At 44.0% G+C, this 20,799-nt stretch overlaps 1 protein-coding gene across 5 annotated transcripts in view; it reads right to left on the bottom strand.

Moving 5' to 3' along the window:
* LOC143724299 (NACHT, LRR and PYD domains-containing protein 12-like) overlaps window positions 1–20,799 on the bottom strand; it is a 575,203-nt gene that overhangs the window by 466,569 nt on the left and 87,835 nt on the right. For all 5 annotated transcript variants that reach the window (XM_077217284.1, XM_077217285.1, XM_077217288.1 and 2 more), the window contains 2 exons: window positions 15,875–16,048; window positions 14,078–14,248 (listed from right to left, as the gene is read on the bottom strand). In XM_077217284.1, the coding sequence (XP_077073399.1) occupies window positions 14,078–14,248; window positions 15,875–16,048 (345 nt within the window). The remainder of the gene's footprint in view (window positions 1–14,077; window positions 14,249–15,874; window positions 16,049–20,799) is intronic.

Genomic DNA, 20,799 nt, shown 5'->3' on the forward strand with positions numbered 1-20,799 from the left:
TGAATGGAGAATGACTGACAGCCGCAGCGGAGGGAACCACTTAGGTGAACTTGAATTTAACGACTTAAATCTGTACCTTACATTAAACTATGTAATGGCTTCAGAAAACTTGGAATATAGTACACGTAAACATTATGGTGCTTTATAATGTTTTTATGCCTTTTGTGTTGTATAACAATAATATACGCACAATATTGGATTTGTATGGTCTCGTCTGGCCGATACCCAATCCGGCAAATATTGGTAGTATCGGAGCAATACCGATACTGAGTATCGGGTCGGCGCACCCCTAAAACAAAGTGGGTTATATCTCAAGTGAATGTAGACAGTATATTCAAATGGGGTCTGTGCGTTCGGTCTTAAAGGGACAGCAGTCTAATAAACATGCTGCTGTGTTTTAATGCTAATCAAACAAAGCACAAAGAAATTACTCACTGCTCTTGACTAAATAGCCTACCTTTTGTAACTTTACAAAAAGTATATATTTAATTCCTACAGTAATGAATTTGCAGTGTTATTTCACATTTGATTACTTTATTTAAATTTCTGTACCTGAAAACTACTGTTAGATCTACCCGGAAAACTCTAAAAACACTGTTTATTTCATTTGTAGCCTTTGTTATATTGCATTTATTTGTGCTATTTGTAATTTGATTATTTGATCTTATTTTATTCTTCACTGTTGACGTGTCCAAGTAGCACCAGAAGGTGTATTCAAACTCTAACCTACCTGGCACAGCCAGTGACCTCCAGGAAAGTCTGGATGACACCCACGAATAGAGTGGCGATGGCTGGAGAGACAGCAGACAGCTCGGAAAGACGGTAACCGGGGCAGGGAGGGCTAGCCCCCCGACCTGCAGGTCCTGAGAGGGAGCACCCACAACAAGCTATGAAGAACCCTACAGAAATATACCCCCAGGGATACCCGAGAGCGGGGGAGAATGAGCATCCCAATCGGACGGAATTACCGGTAACGACCCAAGCAAATGGACAACGGAATACGAGCGTAGTCTGTATTTGCGGCAAGGTCTGTAAAAACCTGAAGGGCCTGAAGATCCACCAGGCAAAGATGGCCTGCCTCAGGAGGGATAAAGTGGAGCTACGCTCAGGTGCGGCAGCTGGGGCAGCAGTTACTGTCACGCCGGCTGCTGAACCTGGTGAGACGGAGGAGGAGCCGGGTCCAGAATCTCCCCACAGTACCCGGAACCTCCAAGCTACACAAATCCCCCCATCAAGCAGGAAATCAGAACACCGCAGGGTGAAGTAGCCTGCGGCAAACAACAAGGAGTGGCTTAGGTTGGACGAGGATGTAGACAAGTGCCTGGAATCCATCTCAAAGGGCAGAGTCGACCAGAAGCTCCAGACCATGTGTACCATCATAATGAACATGGGAGTAGAGCGGTTTGGTGTTGAGGAAAGAAGAGGGAATAGTAATCCAGCGAAGTTCAACCGGCAAGAAGCCAAGATCAGCCAGCTGAGACAAGAACTAAAATCCCTCAGACGTCAGTTCAAGACGGCCAAGGAAGCAGAAAGGACTGCCTTGTCAGAACTCACAAACATCATAAGGAAGAGACTCATTTCACTGAGGAGAGCGGAATGGCACCGAAGGAAGGGCAAGGAAAGGGCTCGGAAACGCAGTGCTTTCATTGGCAATCCCTTCAGCTTTACCAAGAAACTACTAGGCCAGAAGCGAAGTGGCCACCTCGCTTGCCCGGTAGAGGAGATCGACAATCATCTCCGCGCCACTTTTAGTGACACCTTGAGGAACCACGACCTCGGACCTTGCAGGGCTTTGGTGGCACCACCTGAACCAGGAACCCAATTCGACTGCGCTGAACCCACGCTAAAAGAGGTGGAAGATGCCGTTAGATATCCAGCTCCGCTCCAGGTCCCAGCGGGGTCCCCTACAAGGTCTACAAGCAGTGCCCGCAGCTCCTCAGACGTCTCTGGAAGATCCTGAAGGTGATCTGGCGGAGAGGGAAAGTCGCTGAGCAATGGAGACACGCTGAGGGAGTCTGGATCCCGAAGGAGGAGGGCTCTTGCAACATTGATCAGTTTCGCATCATCTCGCTGCTCAGTGTTGAAAGCAAGATCTTTTTCAAAATCGTGTCCCAACGTCTGACAGACTTCCTCCTGAAGAACACCTACATTGACACCTCAGTCCAGAAGGGAGGAGTCCCAGGAGTACCTGGATGTCTGGAGCACACAGGGGTGGTGACACAGCTAATCCGGGAGGCTAAGGAGAGCAAAAGGAGATCTGGCAACTCTCTGGCTTGACCTGGCCAATGCCTATGGGTCTATGCCACATAAGCTTGTTGAAACCGCACTGGAAAGACATCATGTTCCTGTCAAGATCCGTAACCTCATCATGGACTATTACAACAACTTCAGCGCGTGAGTCTCTTCAGGCCAAGTAACATCCTCCTTGCATCAACTTGAAAAAGGGATAATCACCGGCTGTACAATCTCTGTATCTCTCTTCTCACTGGCCATGAACATGATTGTCACGTCAGCCGAGGTGGAATGCAGAGGGCCCAAGTCAAGATCTGGGACCCGGCAGCCCCCCATTAGAGCTTTTATGGACGACTTTTACATCCGTTCCAGGGTGCAGGTGGCTCCTCCAGGGGCTTGAAAGTCTCATTTCCTGGGCAAGGATGAGCTTCAAGCCTGCTAAGTCCAGGTCTCTGGTCCTAAAGAAGGGTAAAGTGTCCAACCGTTTCCGCTTTGCCCTGGGAAAGACCATGATTCCATCGGTGTCTGAAAAACCGGTCAAGAGCCTGGGGAAGACCTTTGATAGCTCCCTGAAGGACTCAGCTGCCATAAAACAAACCAAGTGCGACCTGACTTCCTGGCTCACAGCGATTGACAGATCTGGCCTCCCCGGGAAATTCAAAGCCTGGATCTACCAACACGGAGTCTTGCCAAGAATAACCTGGCCCCTGTTAGTCTACGAGGTACCAGCATCAACAGTCGAGGTTCTAGAGAAGTCTATCAACCAGTTCCTCAGAAAATGGCTGGGGCTCCCTCGGTCCTTGAGCAGCATTGCCCTGTACGCCCATTCTACCAAGCTGCATCTTCCTTTGAGTGGACTATCAGAGGAGTTCAAAGTCACCCGCTCCAGAGAGGTATTGATGTACAGGGACTCCAGGGACACAAAATTCGCAGCAGCAGGAATCCTCGTGAAGACCGGGAGGAAGTGGCAGGTGCAAGAAGCCGTCAATAGAGCTGAGGCGCGACTAAGGCACAAAACACTGGTGGGCTCCGTGGCAACGGGACGAGCAGGTCTTGGATGTTTTCCCAAGCCACGTTACGATCTGGCCCGTGGAAAAGAGAGGCGCAGACTGATTCAGGACGATATACGAGCAGAGGTGGAGGAAGAACGCTACACCAAAATGGCCGGCATGTCCAAACAAGGAGCGTGGACCAGGTGGGGACATGCAGATCCACGCAGAATAACCTGGGCAGAGCTTTGGAAAGCAGAGCCATTTCGGATTAAGTTTCTTGTCCAATCTGTCTATGACGTCCTCCCAAGCCCAGCTAACCTGCATACCTGGGGCCTGGTAGACACTCCTGAGTGCAAGCTGTGCCAGAAAAGGGGCACACTGGAGCACATTTTGAGCAGCTGTTCAAAAGCGCTAGGGGAGGGGCGGTACCGCTGGCGCCACGACCAGGTGCTAAAGGCTTTGGCGGACTCTATCCACACAGCGATCCAGCTCAGCAAGACCCAGGCAGCCCCCAAACAAAAAAACACCTTCATTAGAGCTGGGCAGAAGGAACACAAACGGCCTAGCGCTACGGGGGGGCTCCTCTCCACTGCTCGTGATTGGCAGCTTCAAGTCGACCTTGGAAGACAGCTTAAGTTCCCAGGCAACATCACAGCCACTTCTCTCCGCCCGGTCATGGTGCTAACATCTGAGTCTACTAAGCAAGTGGTTATCCTGGAACTAACTGTTCCCTGGGAAGACCGTATTGAAGAAGCCCACGAGCGCAAGAGGGCTAAGTATGCAGAGCTCAGGTCGGAGTGCCAGAAGAACGGCTGGAAAGCTCGCTGCGAGCCAGTCGAGGTCGGGTGCCGACGCTTCGCTGGCCGCTCACTGCTCCGAACCCTCAAACTCCTTGGAGTGAAAGGACTGCAATTGACAAAAAGCCACCACAAACATCTTAGAGGCCGCAGAGAGGGCTTCTCGGTGGCTGTGGATCTGTAGGGGGGATACGTGGAGCAACATGCCACTTGGACACAAGCCGGGGACTGATCACCCCCGGCTGGGTCGCCCGAGTGAGGGTGTATGAAGATTAAAGACCCGAAACACCCTATGACCCCGGTTTCTTCACTGATGACGTGTCCAAGTAGCACCAGAAGGTGTATTCAAACTCTATTAGTGACTGCTTACTTGTCTTTAAATAATGTATTAAATTACATTAATTAGGCTGGTAGTTTTTGTTGTAATTAAAACTTAATTACATATGTATAACAAATATTTAAATCATATAAAGGTTAAAAATGGGCTACATATGTAAAAGGTTCACGTTTTTAGTGTTTTTGTGGAATGATGCACATACTTAACCAACTTTGTTGTCGATTATGCACTTTTGAGACACTCCCTGACTTGAAGTGCCCAAGTGGGGATTGTTGTGAGGACTTTTTCACTTCCAGTTCTTAAAACATTTACATCATCGAATAATATTAAAATTCACTTTTGATATTATGCTTTACAATGTGACCTAGATGAGATACAGCACCATCCACGACTATTAAGCCATTACATATCAATTAATGCTGAAGAAAAGATCGAAAGTCTAACGAATGTCCAACTTAAAACCTACTTTACCGCACCGTCTCGTTCCTCCCTCTCATTGTCGCTATCAGAGCGCGTGCACACACGATGCTGATCGCACATGGACATTCCCTCATTCCTCTCCCTTCCATATCCATTTTCCCGGTCATTTCATACACTTACACTGCACTGTCTTGTCGTGTCGTCCCTGTGTTGTGTGTCTGTGTGGAAGTAGTCAGTCTTCCAGCGGGAAAGACCAAACCGAACGATCGAGCGGCGGCCGCTGATGACGTCACGGCCGGGTCGCGCCGGCGCATCGCAACCGGAAGCTGACGAAACCATTGTCTAGTGTGAATAGGTGTTTGTGTGTGTATTTAAATGCAAAGATTATGTGTTAAGAGTATTATGTGTGAATGGATTATGTTTATTATTAATATATATATTTAGAAATGAATTATTATTGATTATCAAATAGATGAGTATTAATGTATATGTATTAAATGTAGGGCTGGGACGATACACCTATCTCCCGATGTGATACTATCACGATACTTGAGTGATGATACAATATGTATTGCGTTTTTTTTTAAGAATTGCGATTCTACAAGTATTGCGATTTGATTTTGCAATATATTGTGATTTTTTTTAAGACTAGACCCAGGGGCGTAGCACCTAATTTTGGGCCCTGGGTACAAACCATCTTGCTGGGCCCCCGTACCAAATATCATAGTGATACCAGTGGGTTGGGGTATTGCATTTTTATCATAAAAACACTTAAAATGTAAACAAAATAAGCCACACTCTGATTAATATTTTTTTGTTTTATTGTCAAAAGTACTACTTACTGAGATGACAAAAGGTCTAGCAGGTCCAAACCTGGACTAAATCAAATATACTGTAAAGCAGTTCTGAACAATGACCATACCAAATGAGAAAAACTTTGGTCTGTACATTAATAAACACAAACTAAATGTCAGTTTTTACTAAATGCCCATAGACGGGTCTTTGCATGTGCAAATTTGCTGATCAGGTCTTTAAAGTCCAGTTTTTTGGCCAACTGACTTTCTACAGAGAGTATGGCAAGGCTGTTCAGTCTATCCTGGGACATTGTTGACCTTAAATAGTTCTTTACAAGTTTAAGTTTACTGAAAGCACGTTCCCCTCCAGCAACAGTCACTGGGAGTGTACAAAAGATCCTCAAGCCAATGCAAACTTCTCCAAAAATGCTTTCTAGCTGCATTTTGTATATGGCATTCAGCAGCTCCAGTGGTGAATGAGTATTTGGAAATGTGTCTCCATGAATTGCTTTTAAATGAAGCATTTCGTTTTCAAATTCTGCTGTAAGGTCTTTGTTGTATTTTTTTATTAGAGTCTGACACGAAATCTTCATCTGATCTTCTGTCATGTCAGTAATCTTGAGAAAAGCTGCAAATGTGTCACATACAGATGCTGTGGTCTGAAACCTTGTTGTCAAGCTACTTATAATAGAATCCAGTGCCACATAAAATATGTTATGTTTGAATGCTTGTTCTGCATTTTCTTCAGATGTATCCCCTTCTGTCTCATCATACATCCTTTTTCTTCTCTTCTTTCTTTTATCTTCACCTTTGAACTGAGTTGGGATCTCCATTGCCTGAGCAACCAGTGTGGCCTCACCAAGCAGGCTGTCCCATTCATTGCGAAGTGCTTGCATTTCCTCTTTTAAACTTGCGATGTTTGCAGCCTCCACATCCAGTGAAATATTTCCTGCTTGAAGAATAATATTTCGATTCTCAATGCACTGCAGAATCTTTACCCACACAGTAAGGAGAAGAACTGCATCAAACTTTGAAAAATAATCTTTAAGACCATTTGCCTCATATTTTGCCTCATTGGTCAGATTGCAGTTGGCAATTACGCTGTCTAATGCTTCAATAATTGAAGGCAAATGAGTTGCCACAACTCGAACAGCCGCAATACGAGCACTCCAACGAGTCTCTGACAGACGATGAAGAGAGCAACCAGTTTTGTCTTTCAAAATTGCCCATCGTTCTGGACTGGCGCTGAAAAATGTGTACAGACAATTAATACATCCAAAAAAAGTAGAAACCTGAGGACAGGACTGCGCAGCATGTACTCCCACCAGATTGAGAGTGTGGGATGCACAAGGACTGTATGTTGCAACTGGGTTTTGTTGTAAAATCTGAGCCTGAACACCTTTAACTTTGCCTGACATATTCGCACCATTGTCATACCCTTGCCCTCGACAGTCTTCCAATGGTACGGCGCTGTCTTTCAACATGTCTAGGATCATTTGTGAAATTTCCTTACCTGACTTTTTATTAAAGTCTTTGAACTGGAGGAATCTTTCTGTTATCTCCCAAACACCACTGTTTTTGTCTTGATGCACATATCTTAGTAGTAGCACATTTTGCTCTGTGTGAGATATGTCAGGTGTAGAGTCACAGATCACTGAGTAATAAATTGCCTCTTCTCTTTCTGCAAGAATGCTGTTCAGAACTTTTTTGCCACATAGTTCAATGAACTCATTCTGTGTTTCAGGACTAAGGTAATGAGTTAGCCGTGATCCCTTCTTCTTTTCTCTTACTTTTTCAAGATGCTCATGTAAAATGGGGTCATAATGTTCTAACAACTCAAGAGTGCCGAGAAAATTTCCATTATGGACATTGTCTAGTTCCAGGGTTTTGCCTCTGAATGCAAGATTTCTTGAAGCCAAATGAATGGTCACATCCAAAAGCCTCTCCAATAATAATGTGTTCTTCTCAATTTCTGTCAGTATTTGTCGTTCAACGTGACTATCCACACCTCCTGCTGCCAATATGGAGTGCTGAAGACTTTTCCATTTCAAATAGCACTGCTTATGGGGGGCATGTGTCTCATGTTTTGGAAACTTTTCATACATTTTTTTCCATCTGATGTTTGCTGTTTTAAGCCCATCTTTGCTATTTAGTGCACTTTTTGATGGTCCTTTCTGCTCATGAGAGAAGAGCAGACATGGGATGCAGTATAGAGCTTTTGCACTTTCACTATATATAAGCCAATCTCTTCTGATTTTCTCACGGCCATTAGCGGACTTTGCATACTGAAGGTAAGTTGGGAATGGTTTGCCCTCCATATCTTTAGGTGTGATATTTCCAATACCAGGTTTTGCTCCACCTTCACTGGCTAGCATTTGAACAATAGTTTTCCTGTGCTTATCAGTAAGAGTTGTTGGCCATAATCCTGGGTCCTCTGACAATCCCTCACCAGTATCCCTAAGTCTCTCATTCTCTTCTCTTTCCTCTTCAGCTCTGTCCTCCTGCTCCTGACTACCTTCATCACATTCTTCACTTTCCCTCTCATCACTTATATGAATATCAACCTCATCTTCTATTTCTGCCTCTGCTACAAGAGGAAATAATTACAGTTTAAAGTTTCAATGTGTACAATAACAATGTACCCATTTTGCTTATTTCCTCTTATAACACTTAATTAATAATTACTAAGTGTTAAAACAGGCAATTCCGCTAAAAGCTCACCTTGTCTCACTGTCACATTCACCTCACTGTCACTGCTTTCACCTGGCCATGATGAGGGGCCTGCTGCTGCAGCAGGGTCTGAAACTGAAATATATGGCTTCAACAAGGTATTCAAACAATACCTTTTTTTAAAGTGTAGGCTAAGTACAAGTTAATTGATGATTATTTGTCTGTTTAAAATAAATGCAGACTATAGAATCACAGGGTACACTAACCGCCAAACTAGACATTCAGTCAGTTACGTTTTAAAATAAGTAATTTTCAATCATTAAGATGTGCATTAAACTGAGAACAATCCTGTACTTTAATGTAAGAGCGTGTGCGAGCTAATTTGCATAACAATGCGGTAAAATAGGCGCTAACGATCTGTGTTTTCGCGGGTGTTAGATTTTGACAACGGAGGGAAATATGCAACTGGGACAACTGCAGCAGAAGAGGAGACAAGCTGCGCCGCTGCCTGGAGTGGCAGTGTGTTGAGCTCCCAGCTCCGCCTCCGTCTGCTTCTCACTCCCTGTTATTTACCCAGAAACATTGTTTACTCGCTATGTAGGGGTGTGATACTATAAAGTATTGGTATATTATTCAAATAGAGTACGAACATAAATGTATGCTATTCTACCTGGAGTAGATATTTATGTTAAAACAACAATGTCAATGCTCGATGATGCATTTGGAGCTCACCTTTCTTTTCAAAAAACTGAGTGAGCAACTGCTTGCCCTCATTTGCCTTTCTCTCTTTAATCTTATTTTCTTTTCGTTTTTGAGCCCCTGATTTTCCTTTCTTAAGGAAAGACATCCCCTGTAGTTCCTAACACGGTTCACTCCAGCTCTTGTCTCATCAACTGATTCACCGCGGGTCCGCAGCAGAAGCGCCTGACCTGCGGGTCGTACCATTTACATTGATTCGAGAGGGGAGGTGGGGCCCTGCACAGCATGAAAATGACTTTTTTTATACCAAACCAGTGCCTGACTTCAACTTTAGTTTTCCACAGGAACTTTTTTATTTGTACATTAATGCTATACAAATGTTAGTGCATTTATATGCATGTATAGAAAACTGACTTCTAAGGGCCCCCCCCCGCCTCGGGCCCTGGGTACTCGGTACCCTTTACCCCCCCAGTCCGACGCCCCTGACTAGACCATTGGGAAAAGTTAAATCATACACTTATACAGACTGTACATGATGTATAAGAGGAGTTATATTTACAAAAAACAATTCATCACATCTTTCTGACTTATTTCAGAAGCATTTTAGTACTGTATTTCATACAATACTTGTCAAGTGTATTTTAAAACATCATGGCTTCCCACACTTGACAAGGGAAGGAATCGACCAGACTCAGGATTTCACTCGTTCTTCAATGTATTTGACCAGTAAACAAGGAAGGTGAAAAACCTTTAGACATACAAAAATAACAAATTAAATAAATATTTCCCATCAAATACAACAAACACAGCAAAATACATCAAGCAAAAGATAAGTTGGTTTAACACATCGATTAACCATTACTTCATTATTTATCACCCCAGGTAAACAGTGTAAATCAGGCATTGCATGACCAGAAAGCCAGCTCTACTTTTAGACCCATTTCTTCTTAAATTAACCTGTTATTCTTTGTTTACCCTAGATCATTCTATACAGAAATTATATATGACATACTCCATAATTACAAACCTACATGAAATCAAGCATTGCAGACGATTTTACTGTAGATTAGCACAAGACTTTCTGCACAGGAATGGTTAAATAGCTTTGAACACAGCCAAATATCTATCCCTTGTATTTCAATGGAGCAAAACTCACTAGACATTCCACTTCATCAAGGAACCTCTTCCACCAAGGTTTGTTAGTTTAAACTGCTTATAACTATATACATATATATATATATATATATACACACACACAAAATCACAATCTCCACGTTTACCCAGTGTACAGAAATGTTTAGCCTCAATCTATTGATAGTGCAATTAACAATGCACTTAACAGACCACACAATCCGCGTGCCCATACAGATTACTACACAGCCAGCAATCCCATTTTCAGTCCTCAGAGACCAGTAAAGAGATTTGAGCTTACCGGTAGCCCTTTTGATCTTTTCCTTTTCCCATGAGTTTTATCCGTGATTCTTTAGCGAATTCTTCTTTCTTCCACTGTTCTTAGCTGCATTGCAAAGCTGAACAAAACTTGCGCTGCTTACATTGTCTGTAGCTTTCTGGCGTCTCTGCTAATTAGTCTAATTTCGCTCACCTGCTGAGGCGCGCTGCGGAGCTGCACACTCACTGTCACGCGCATGTAGAAACAAGGCCACTGCACACACGCGCAGACACACCTCCCAGCAGATCGCCGTAACACCTCCCACTCGATCTTTGCGCGGTGCGAGCGGAAAGATCGCACCTCTCAGGCGAACTGGTCCCCGTCGAATTGATCCTCTACTAGAACGAGGACGATGAGGCGCCATACGTCCTGATGCAATATGGTACCCTGGAAATCTTTCTCCTTAGACCCGGACTCTTTAGCAAAGGATGTTTGAATCTTCGCCTGAACACACCCGCTCGGAGAGACTTTCACGTGGACATCCCGGACTATGCCTTTGGAATCTGCATTCACACTGATGACTCTTGCTAGCTTGAACTGCCCCCTTAGTGCATTTTGATCGCAAAGCCAAACTATGTCTCCCTTGGCAACGTTCCTTTCGGCAGTATGCCACTTGCTGCGGATGAACAGGTTTGGACCTGCAAGCTGGCTCCAGGACTTCCAAAAGTAGCTAACTTGAGCTTGCATCTCTTGCAGCCTTTTGAAGGGGTAAGTAGCGTAGTCGAATGCTTTGAAATCTCCACTCTGTGTAGCTCGACCAAGCAGCAGGGTGTTCGGAGTGATGTATTGAATGCGGTCTTCACGGCTCTGGACTCTGGCGTCGATAGGCCTTTCGTTGGCGAGGTTGGCAGCTAGTTTGAGCACCGTCAGGAATTCTCCAAAAGTAAGGCCTCCTCCTTTATTAAGACTTTGGAGAGTTCTTTTGGTGATCTTGACAGCAGCTTCGGCAGCGCCGTTCTGGTGAGGTGAGTTGGCTGGAAGGATTATCCATGACCAGTAAGTCCCATTCTTAGCAGCATATTCCTCAAGCGACTCTTTGCTTTGTTGTCTCAGGTAAGTGTACATCTCTTCCAGGACAAGCTTTGCTCCAATAAAATTTGTACCTGGATCGGACCAGATCTTCTGAGGATGGCCTTGGACAGAAGTAAACCTCTGGTAAGCAAGTAGAAAGCTCTCTGTTGTTAGCGCGCTTGCCAGTTCGACATGGATGGCTCGGCTTGACATGCAGCAAAAGAGCACACCCCATTCTTTCATACTCATTCTCTTCCTGATATCATCATTCACTTGGTACGGTCCGAACAGGTCGACAGACGTGAATTGAAACGGTGCAGCCGGGCTCGATCTCTCTTCAGGTAAATCTCCCATTATTTGCTGACATGCTTTTGCTTTTGCCTTCTTGCAAAAGATACAACCCATCAACAACTTTTCGGGCAATAATTCTCCCCCTGATGACCCATGCTTTCTTTTGCATCCGTAGCAAAGTTCCTTCCACCCCATCATGTCCCTCACTATGTGCTTCTCGGGCTAGGAGGGTAGAGATCCAGGTCTGGAAAGGTAGCAGGGGAACTGCTCTCTGGTCCTCTTTGAAGGTCTGGATCCTACCACCACACATCAAGAGTCCACTTGTTCGATCTTTGTAAACAACCAGTCTGTCCGTTGTTGTGTTCGGAAAGTATGCACCCTCTTGCGCTACCAGGCATAGGTTCCGAAACACTTCTCCTCTTTCACTAACCGTGATAACACCAGATGACTGAACTGCCTCCCACTTTTCTTTATCTCCAATCTTAGCACACAGGAACTTCTTAGCTGCTCTCCAAGTCCATGCTATCACCCCGGTCAACCGTCTTAGGCTACTGAAGCGCCTTTCGTCCAACAGCTTTTGGACTACTGCCATTACCGGTGTTCTCCTGGACTGGGACTCTGTCTCCTGGACTTTGATTGGATCTTGCGCTTTCTGCTGACTTCGGGTGAGTACCGTAACAAATGTTTTCTTCTGCATTTTTGCGATGCTGTCTCCTGCTTGTGCAGAAATTTCCTTGGCTGATTTTCTCGGCCACTCACTCTCGGGAAGCTGAAGGAACTGTGGACCTGACTGCCACTCGGATTCCTCAGTTAGATTATCAGGACTGGCCCCCCTGGTGATGATATCTGCAATGTTCGCCGATCCCGGAATCCACAACCAATCTCGGATGTCGGTACTCCTCTGGATCTCGCCAACTCTGTTTGCGAAGAAGGTCTGGTAGCCATAACTTTCCCGCTGTATTGCGCCCAAGATGGTCTGACTGTCGACGAGATGGTACCACCTTTTGACATCGATTCGGCAGTGTTTCTGAAAGTAATTTTTCAGCCGGGCTGCAAAGACTGCTCCACACAACTCCGCCTTCACCGGGTCACCCTTGTGATCTAGAGGGGTCAGCTTGGCCTTAGATTCCACCAGCCTCACAACAACACCATGGCTGCAGGTCCATCGAAGGTACAGCACGGCGCCATACGCGTGTTCACTACCGTTAGAGAAGGTAATGCCACATGGTCGTCCAACTGGATCTGGCGGCGTGAGGGCTCTGGTGAATCTGAGTAGCCTCAAGTCAGCATACTCTTCGAGGAGCTTCACTGCATCTTCTCGGAGTTCTTTGGACAAGGCGGCATCCCAGGTGTCTTCTATGCAGTGCATCACTTTCGCTTCCTGAAAAGCTCTCCGAATCAGAATGGCTCCCTTCTGTTCTGCTGGAGCCACAAGGCCGAGGGGATCATAAAGACCAGAGATTTGGCTTAACAGTTCTCTTCTGGTAAGTGGGTCTGGTGTTTGGCTTCTTACTTCTTCCCTCGGTAAGTCCTGGCCAAGGCGCACTTTTCTCCTTTTCTTAGAGAAGTTCACTGCAACCATGACGTGTAACTTGTTGTCCTCAATGGTATAACCGAGGCCGAGGGCCTTAATATCCTCTGGGGTTAGCTGGTTCGGCAGGATCACGGTCTTTGACTCTATATTCTCACCTCTCTGCCCTTTCCTCCCACTTTGATCAGAGTAGACCCAGGGCTTCATGATAAATCATCCTGCTTTCAAGATCTGCTCGATATTGGACGTGAGGAGTTTCAGGTGGTCGAGGTCGCTGTGAGAGGTTAGGATGTCATCGACATATACGTCTTCCTCCAGTACACGTTTTTCTTCTTTAAAATGGCTGAATAGAGGCAAGTTGGCGGTCTCTCGCATGGCGACTTGGGCTATGCAACCAGCAGGTTTGTCTCCGATGTTGACTCTTGTTATGGCGAAATCCTCTATCTCTGCATCTTCAGTGTCGCGCCACAGGAACCTGTGCAGGTGGACCTCTCTTTCCTCCAGCCAGACAGAGTTTGGCCTATATAAGCCTATATATCGACGGCTCGAGAATCAATAGTTCACTCGTGCAGGGGCTGATTCGCTGCGTTATGTGAGAAAGTGCTGTTCTTTATAAAAGAAGCACTTCAGAAATAGTGAAAATTACATTTAAATTGCATTTATTTAATATTATCAAAATGAGACATTTTACATTTTGTGACATACAAAGTGTCACAAAAAAACATTGTTCTGCCTCTCCAGTAACTGAAATAATTATTGACCTATGATCAAACTGTCTGTCTGGAAATATTATCATCAGCTAACATTACAACTAAAAGTTAAATAATACTATAAACAAATGAGCAATACTCACGTCAGTGTGTTGAGTTGACAGTGTTTATCCTGCAGTAAAGCAGCGATCTGATTCGCTCGTGTGTCTCCTAGTTCATGTTCACTCAGATTCAGCTCTCTCCGGAGTAACAGGTTTTTACCCACAACTCTATTCATATACTGACAGGCTTCCTCTGCAGCAGGACTCAAAAACCTGCAAAAGAGTCAATTCAGCTCTCAACTAAATGTCATTTGTACACACACTCACACACTAACTGCTTTACGAACATATGTTTTTTATGCGAATTTTGCGATATCACATAAAAAACGCTGGATGGAAAGTCAATATAGGATTGAAATCTTAGGCCTTGTCCACACGGACACGTGACTGTTTTTACGCGGTTCGGCCGTTCGTCCACACGGAAAGGCAGTATCAGGTCACTGAAACCGAACATTTTGCCGAACAAAATGGTTTTGAGTCAGTTGTTTATATATTTTGCTGTAGTGTGTCAGTAGGAAAAATCTGTTTAAATTTCCAAACAGTCATTTTGCCATTAATTGCAATAATCCAGTGAAATTTTTGTATGCACAAGGAGTCTGACAACAGCCAGAATGATCATCTGATCTCACCATCATTGAGTCCATCTGGGATTACATGGAGAAACAGAAAAAACTGAGACAGACTAAATCCAAAAGAATTGCGGCAACGTCTCCAAGACACTTGAAGAAATTGACCTGCAAAGCTACCTGAAAAACTATGTGCAAGTGTACCTGGAAAAAAGCTGTTTTAAACACAAAGGGTGGTCACACCAAATATTTATTTGATTTAGTTAATAGAAGTTAATTGATAAATAAAATCTATTTATGACATTATTTTTGAAAACTTCCTTTTGAAGTGCCTAAAACTTTTCACAGTACTGTAGCTTTGCAGGCATGTTTCTTCAAGAGCCTTGGAGACAATGCCACAGTTCTTCTGGATTTATTCTGTCTCAGTTTTTTCTGTTTCTTCATGTAATCACAGATGGACTCGATGATGGTGAGATCAGATCTCTGAGTGGATTATACCGGCTGTTGTCAGACTCCTTGTGCATTTAAAAATCTCACTGTATTATTACAATTAATGGCAAAATGAATGTTTGGAAATGTAAACTGATATTTCCAACTAACACACTACAGCAAAATATACAAATTACTGGCTTAAAACCATTTTTTGGGGGCGAAAATACTAAAGTGCCTAAGACTTTTGCACAGTACTGTATATTACAGGGCTACTTTATTTCACTCAAGAATTCTAGATCTGAGCTGTAGATTGACAAAAATCATTTCCCGACTATATATCTATTCCGTAAAATTTTGCATTGCAAAACATTCATGAGTCATGACAGCTGTTATCTTGTCCATGCTGGCAAATAATCATGACCACCTGACATGACTTATATAAATAATTTGAATAGCACGGCCATTTAAAACAAGGGTCTACCATGTGTATAGTAAAAAGATCACCGAAAATCATTTTGGGCGGGAATTAATGTAAACAGATATCGGAGGACACTGTCTGAAATTAATGTAAACAGGCGGGCCAAAAAAAACGGATATGGTCAAAAGATCGGATCTGTGCATCAAGACTTGCAGTGTAAATGCAGCCTTTGACCTGTAGCTCGTAGCACAACTAAATGTGTTGACGGTTATCATCATTATGACATAATCTGCAGCATCTGATCTGATCTTGATCATTTTGATGCTACAAATTGTCCAGCTTATTGTATAACTAAAATAATGTATTTTTTATGAATGTTTAGCCTGCATATAGCTAATTTTGTATTATTTTATCCCATCTCACCTCAGTGTCTTCAGTTGACAGTCTGGATCCTGTAGTAAATCATTGAGCTGCTTCACTCCTGATTGTCCAGGATCATTTCCTGTGAGATCCAGCTCTATCAGGTGTGAAGGGTTTGATCTCAGAGCTGAAGCCAGAGCTTTATAACCTTCTTCTGTCACACTGCAGTTAGAGAGTCTAGAACAGAGAGGAAAACGTTCAGCTGATTAATCAGTTAAACCTGAACAATAGAAATCCTTAAACTTCAATTTTATTTTGTTCTTTGTACAAATGCATTGAAAGTTAGTTGCAAAAACTGACAACTGAATATGGAGGAAAACAAAAGGCACAGACAACTTTAATATGTTAGACATCAACATCACTTTCGAGATTGCAATTATCTAAAACTGTACAGTTCTGAAAGTCTTTGATCTGAATGATCCACAACACGTAACCTGAAAATGGTTGAAAAATTAGAAACTTAAATTTTGAGAATGGCCTAATTAAAGTCCTAGCTTTAATGGCGTAATTACTGTCACATTCACCACCGTCTGTGTCTTCACTACACTTCCCAGCATCCCCTGTCATCATCACCTGCACCTGCGCCTCATCACCCTCATCATCATCATCACCGTCACCTGTTGTCCTTGTCATTATCTGTGTATTTAAGTTCCCCTCTCACGCTTGCCTTTGCTGGTTATTGTTTGTGTTTTTGCACTAGCACACTGTACTGTTGTTTTGGGATCGTTTCTATTTTGAATTAAAACATTTGCTATATTGAATCTTCGCGTATCATCCTTTTCATTCACCCAAGGACCTAACAGAATAACCAGCCCAAAAAAGAGTCAGCATGGGTATTCTCCTCACCCCGGTTAACCCAGCTCCTTCTCTACTCTCCATTGTCCAAAACAGTCTATCTATAGAGGATTACGTCGCCGAATTCCTGGAGCTCGCTGCTGAGGTAGGCTGGTCAGATGACGTCTTTAAACCTGTCTTTTGGTTGGGCTTGGACAGTCATCTGCACTAGCAAGCCCCAGCAGCGGGTTTTCCGGGAGATTTCGCCAGTTACCTCGATCACGTGTTGTGGTTGAGTGGGTCAGCCTTCACCGTTGGTGAGGCTGAGGATGACATCACCACTCAATCACACACACCACCCATCTTCACCACACCACCCGCCTTCATCCGGAATTCAGTTGCCGGCCCGCCAGAGCCCTCATCGCTGGTCCCGTCCAGTTCAGAGTCTTCACCGCTGGTCCTCGTCCAGAATCCGATGGAGTGGGATTTAATAGACTTTTGCACTGAGCCCTCACCGCTGGTTCCATCCAGCACAGAGCCCTCACCGCTGGTGCCATCCAGTCCAGAGTCTTCACCGCTGGTCCTCTTCCAGAATCCGATGGAGTTGGATTTAATAGACTTTTTCACAGACCCTTCACGGCTGGTCCCGTCCAGCACAGAGCCTTCACCGCTGGTCCCGTCCAGGTCAGAGCCTTCACCGCTGGTCCCGTCCAGCACAGAGCCTTCACCGCTGGTCCCGTCCAGCACAGAGCCTTCACCGCTGGTCCCGTCCAGCCCCTTGCTGGTTATTGTTTGTGATATGTGCACTAGCACACTGTACTGTTGTTTTGGGATCGTTTCTATTTTGAATTAAAACATTTGCTATATTGAATCTTCGCATATCATCCTTGTCATTCACCCAAGGACCTTACAATTACTAATTAATTTATTTGTCTGCTGGAAGCTCGATATTTTAGCCAACAAAGTTTTAAATATGGACATTTTTCTTCCACGAACACATCACTTCTGTTCAGAAGGCCTTTATTAACCCTCCAGAGCCGCGTGGAGCACTTTTATTATGGATAGATGCACTTTGATGGACTTAAAAAAATATACAGCCAATCACTGACATTATAAAGCCAGGACATTTTATTTATATAACTCAGATTGTATTCGTCTGAAAGAAGAATGTCATATACACCTAGGTTGACTTTAGGTTGAGTAAATCATGGGCTAATTTTCATTTTTGGGTGAACTATCCCTTTAAGTACCAGTGCAGGTGTTACCAATTACACCACATATTTTACAAGAACATATATTTGTCAATGACGCTCAGGATCTGTAGCTCTTATTCTGATCTTTAACGTTAGATCTTTCCTTTTCTTGGAACATAATTATTGCTTAATGTCACATAAATATTACTCAATGAAAAAACACAACAATAAAATAGCACAATGACAAACTCGCTTATATTAACCCTCTGAGGTCGACTATCGCGCGGGCGATAGATTTTTTTTCTTATCAGTGCAAAAGAAACTCAAAATACTCTGTTGATTTTGATCTTACATATTAAGTGTTGTACATCATTAGATCCTGATAAGTGTCTATTTTTTTGTGGATACTCACAATAAAAACAAAGTGTTGTGCTTTTCGCCAAATAAAGAAAAACAAACATGATGCGCGTTCTGCTTTCTCTCTGTCAGTTAAGTCCATTCTGAAACGCGTCCGAAAATTAACTGTAATTCCGCGAATACTTGTCAGGCACGAGTGTTTTTCCATAATGAAGCTTGAACTCTCTTCTTTTAAATGAATTAATTTATATAAAAAAACAAATATTCTCAGTTTATGTAATCTGTATGAAAAGAGAGAGATGTCAGTATTTTTCTTTCCAGCTCACTATACCTGATTACGTGTTAATGTGCCACGCCCACGGAGAGCGCGCGGTATTCAAACGCAAATGATCTAAGGCAAGCCATTCAAACATGCCAACGCCCACCAGCTGGATTATAAAACACATCGTGTTCAGTAAGTATCTTACTACAGCTGTGTACACAGCGTATACATACGCTGAGGAATAATACTACCTAATAACCCTGGAAAATGTACCAGAAGTGCTGGTAGTTTCATTTCGAGGAGCAACGGATCCAGCTGATGTAGTAAGTCATTTATTCTTAAGTGCTTTGTTCTAATCGCGATATTGAATAGTGTCTGACTGTAAACCGCAAAAAGACTGTTTAAATATGAATTGCGTGTCTGTGTGTAGGCTAAATGATGAATGAATGGCACAGGCGCGCACGCTGTTGTTTACTACAGTTATACAGCGCGTGTCTGTGCCGTTCATTCACTCTCGCACCTACATTAGTAAACGTTATGTTTACATGAACACATCCAAACTATATTGCTATAGCCTACTAAGGGACCGTTCGGTATTTATGGAAGGGGCCACCGGAGGAAAATAGGGGAGGGTCATGCCTTTTTTTTCTTTGTTGAGGGGAGGGTCATCCAACTTTTTTTTAGTCTAGGGGGAGGGTCACTCAACTTTTGTATTCATGAAAACAGCAAAATTTCAAAGTGGCTTGTTCGGTGCATATTTCCAATGTAGCTCCATGTAGCTCCCTCAGTCTCCCCTCTCCATCGCTAGCAGATGGGCCTGACCCTCGCGCTGTGGGTTTCGAGTGGTGAGACTGCGCCCGACCCTCGGGTGAGTCGCGAGAATTAAAAAATGGGTCGCCAGTGATTTAAGAAAAAAAAACATTTTTTAATCTGTTTTCATATTAATATTATTGATGATATCAACTTTGAGTAGAATTACACTGAAAAATCTTTCAAATACATGTAAAATAAATACTCCACATGTCACATGACCCACGTACAATCAATCAGTGGTCGCTCTAGAAAAAAGTTTGAAAACCATTGAGAGGGCACAGCAAAGAGCAAATGTGATTTCTGGTGCCAATACGTAGGCAACTCTTCAAATATCCTTTCGGTCCCGGTGATTTGAAATTGTGCAAACAACAGCTTTTTCGTCTGAGAAATGGAGTTTTGGATAATGTTCAGCTTCGGCAGCTTAAAGGTAATACCTATATGCTAAAATATATAATGACTGAGGAAGCCTAGTGACGAGTCCATAGCAACCAGTAAATGTGTTGAATTTGTTATACCCACTGTCACTGTGCTTTGTTGAATGGTCTCATTGCAGGGCCGGCGCGTCCATATAGGCGAACTAGGCAATTGCCTAGAGCGGCACTTTTGTAAGGGCTGCAAAATGTGTGCCAACCGGGAATGAACAATTCACAAAATAGGTTATATATATGATTTACTGAGCTGCCGCCGCCCCGTAGCGGCGACGCGCCCCTGCTCTCACGAGTCATGACAGGGTGATGGGAAGTTCGGATCATTTTACTGACTCTCTTGAGTCATTCGAGTCATTTCGTTTATTTCATTTCGTCACTTCGTCATGAAGTGCGGCGATCGGAACCCGGAGGCCATTCTGCCTCTAGCTGTACATGTGAAAGCATGGGAAGCGATCCCAGGGATATCAGAATGGGTTCTGAGCACAATAAGACAGTTTGTGCTCAGTTTGCACTACAGTTTGCTCGCCGTCCCCCGCGCTTTCGAGCACAGAAATAGCGAAACTGTTGTGCAAAGGGGCCATAAAACCGGCTGTAAAGGCCTGACTCGCTCAGAGAAGGAGGTAACGGTTCTATGACTCCTTTACACAACAGTTTCGCTATTTCTGTGCGGAGTAGATGTGCTACTTCCGTATTCACTTTCGTCGCGGTCCGTGCTCGAAAGTGCGGGGAACGGCGATGGAAACTGTAGTGAATAGTCTTATTGTGCTCAGCACCCATTCTGATATCCCTGGAATCGCTTCCCATGCTTTTACATGTACAGCTAGGGGCAGAATGTCCTCCGGGTTCCGATCGCCGCACTTCGTGTGCTCGGGAAATTGAACCGGAGTCATGGGCGCGGCGCGCGCGCCCTCGGTGCTTGAATACGGCGGCTCGCTGACAGCGGTGGCTGGCTGTTTCATATGTGACGTCCCGATTGCTTTGAATGGGGAACGTTTTGTGAACAGGGAACAGACTTAATGGACTGGCAACAATCTCCATAGAACATGAACTGGCACAGAGAATCGAAATAGAGGATGCAGTTAAGATCTTTGCTGCGATGAA

This window comes from Siphateles boraxobius, unplaced genomic scaffold (genome assembly GCF_051911475.1).
Source record: "Siphateles boraxobius isolate OS27281-9 unplaced genomic scaffold, OSU_SipBor_1 72, whole genome shotgun sequence".
NCBI classification, from domain to species: Eukaryota; Metazoa; Chordata; class Actinopteri; order Cypriniformes; family Leuciscidae; genus Siphateles; species Siphateles boraxobius.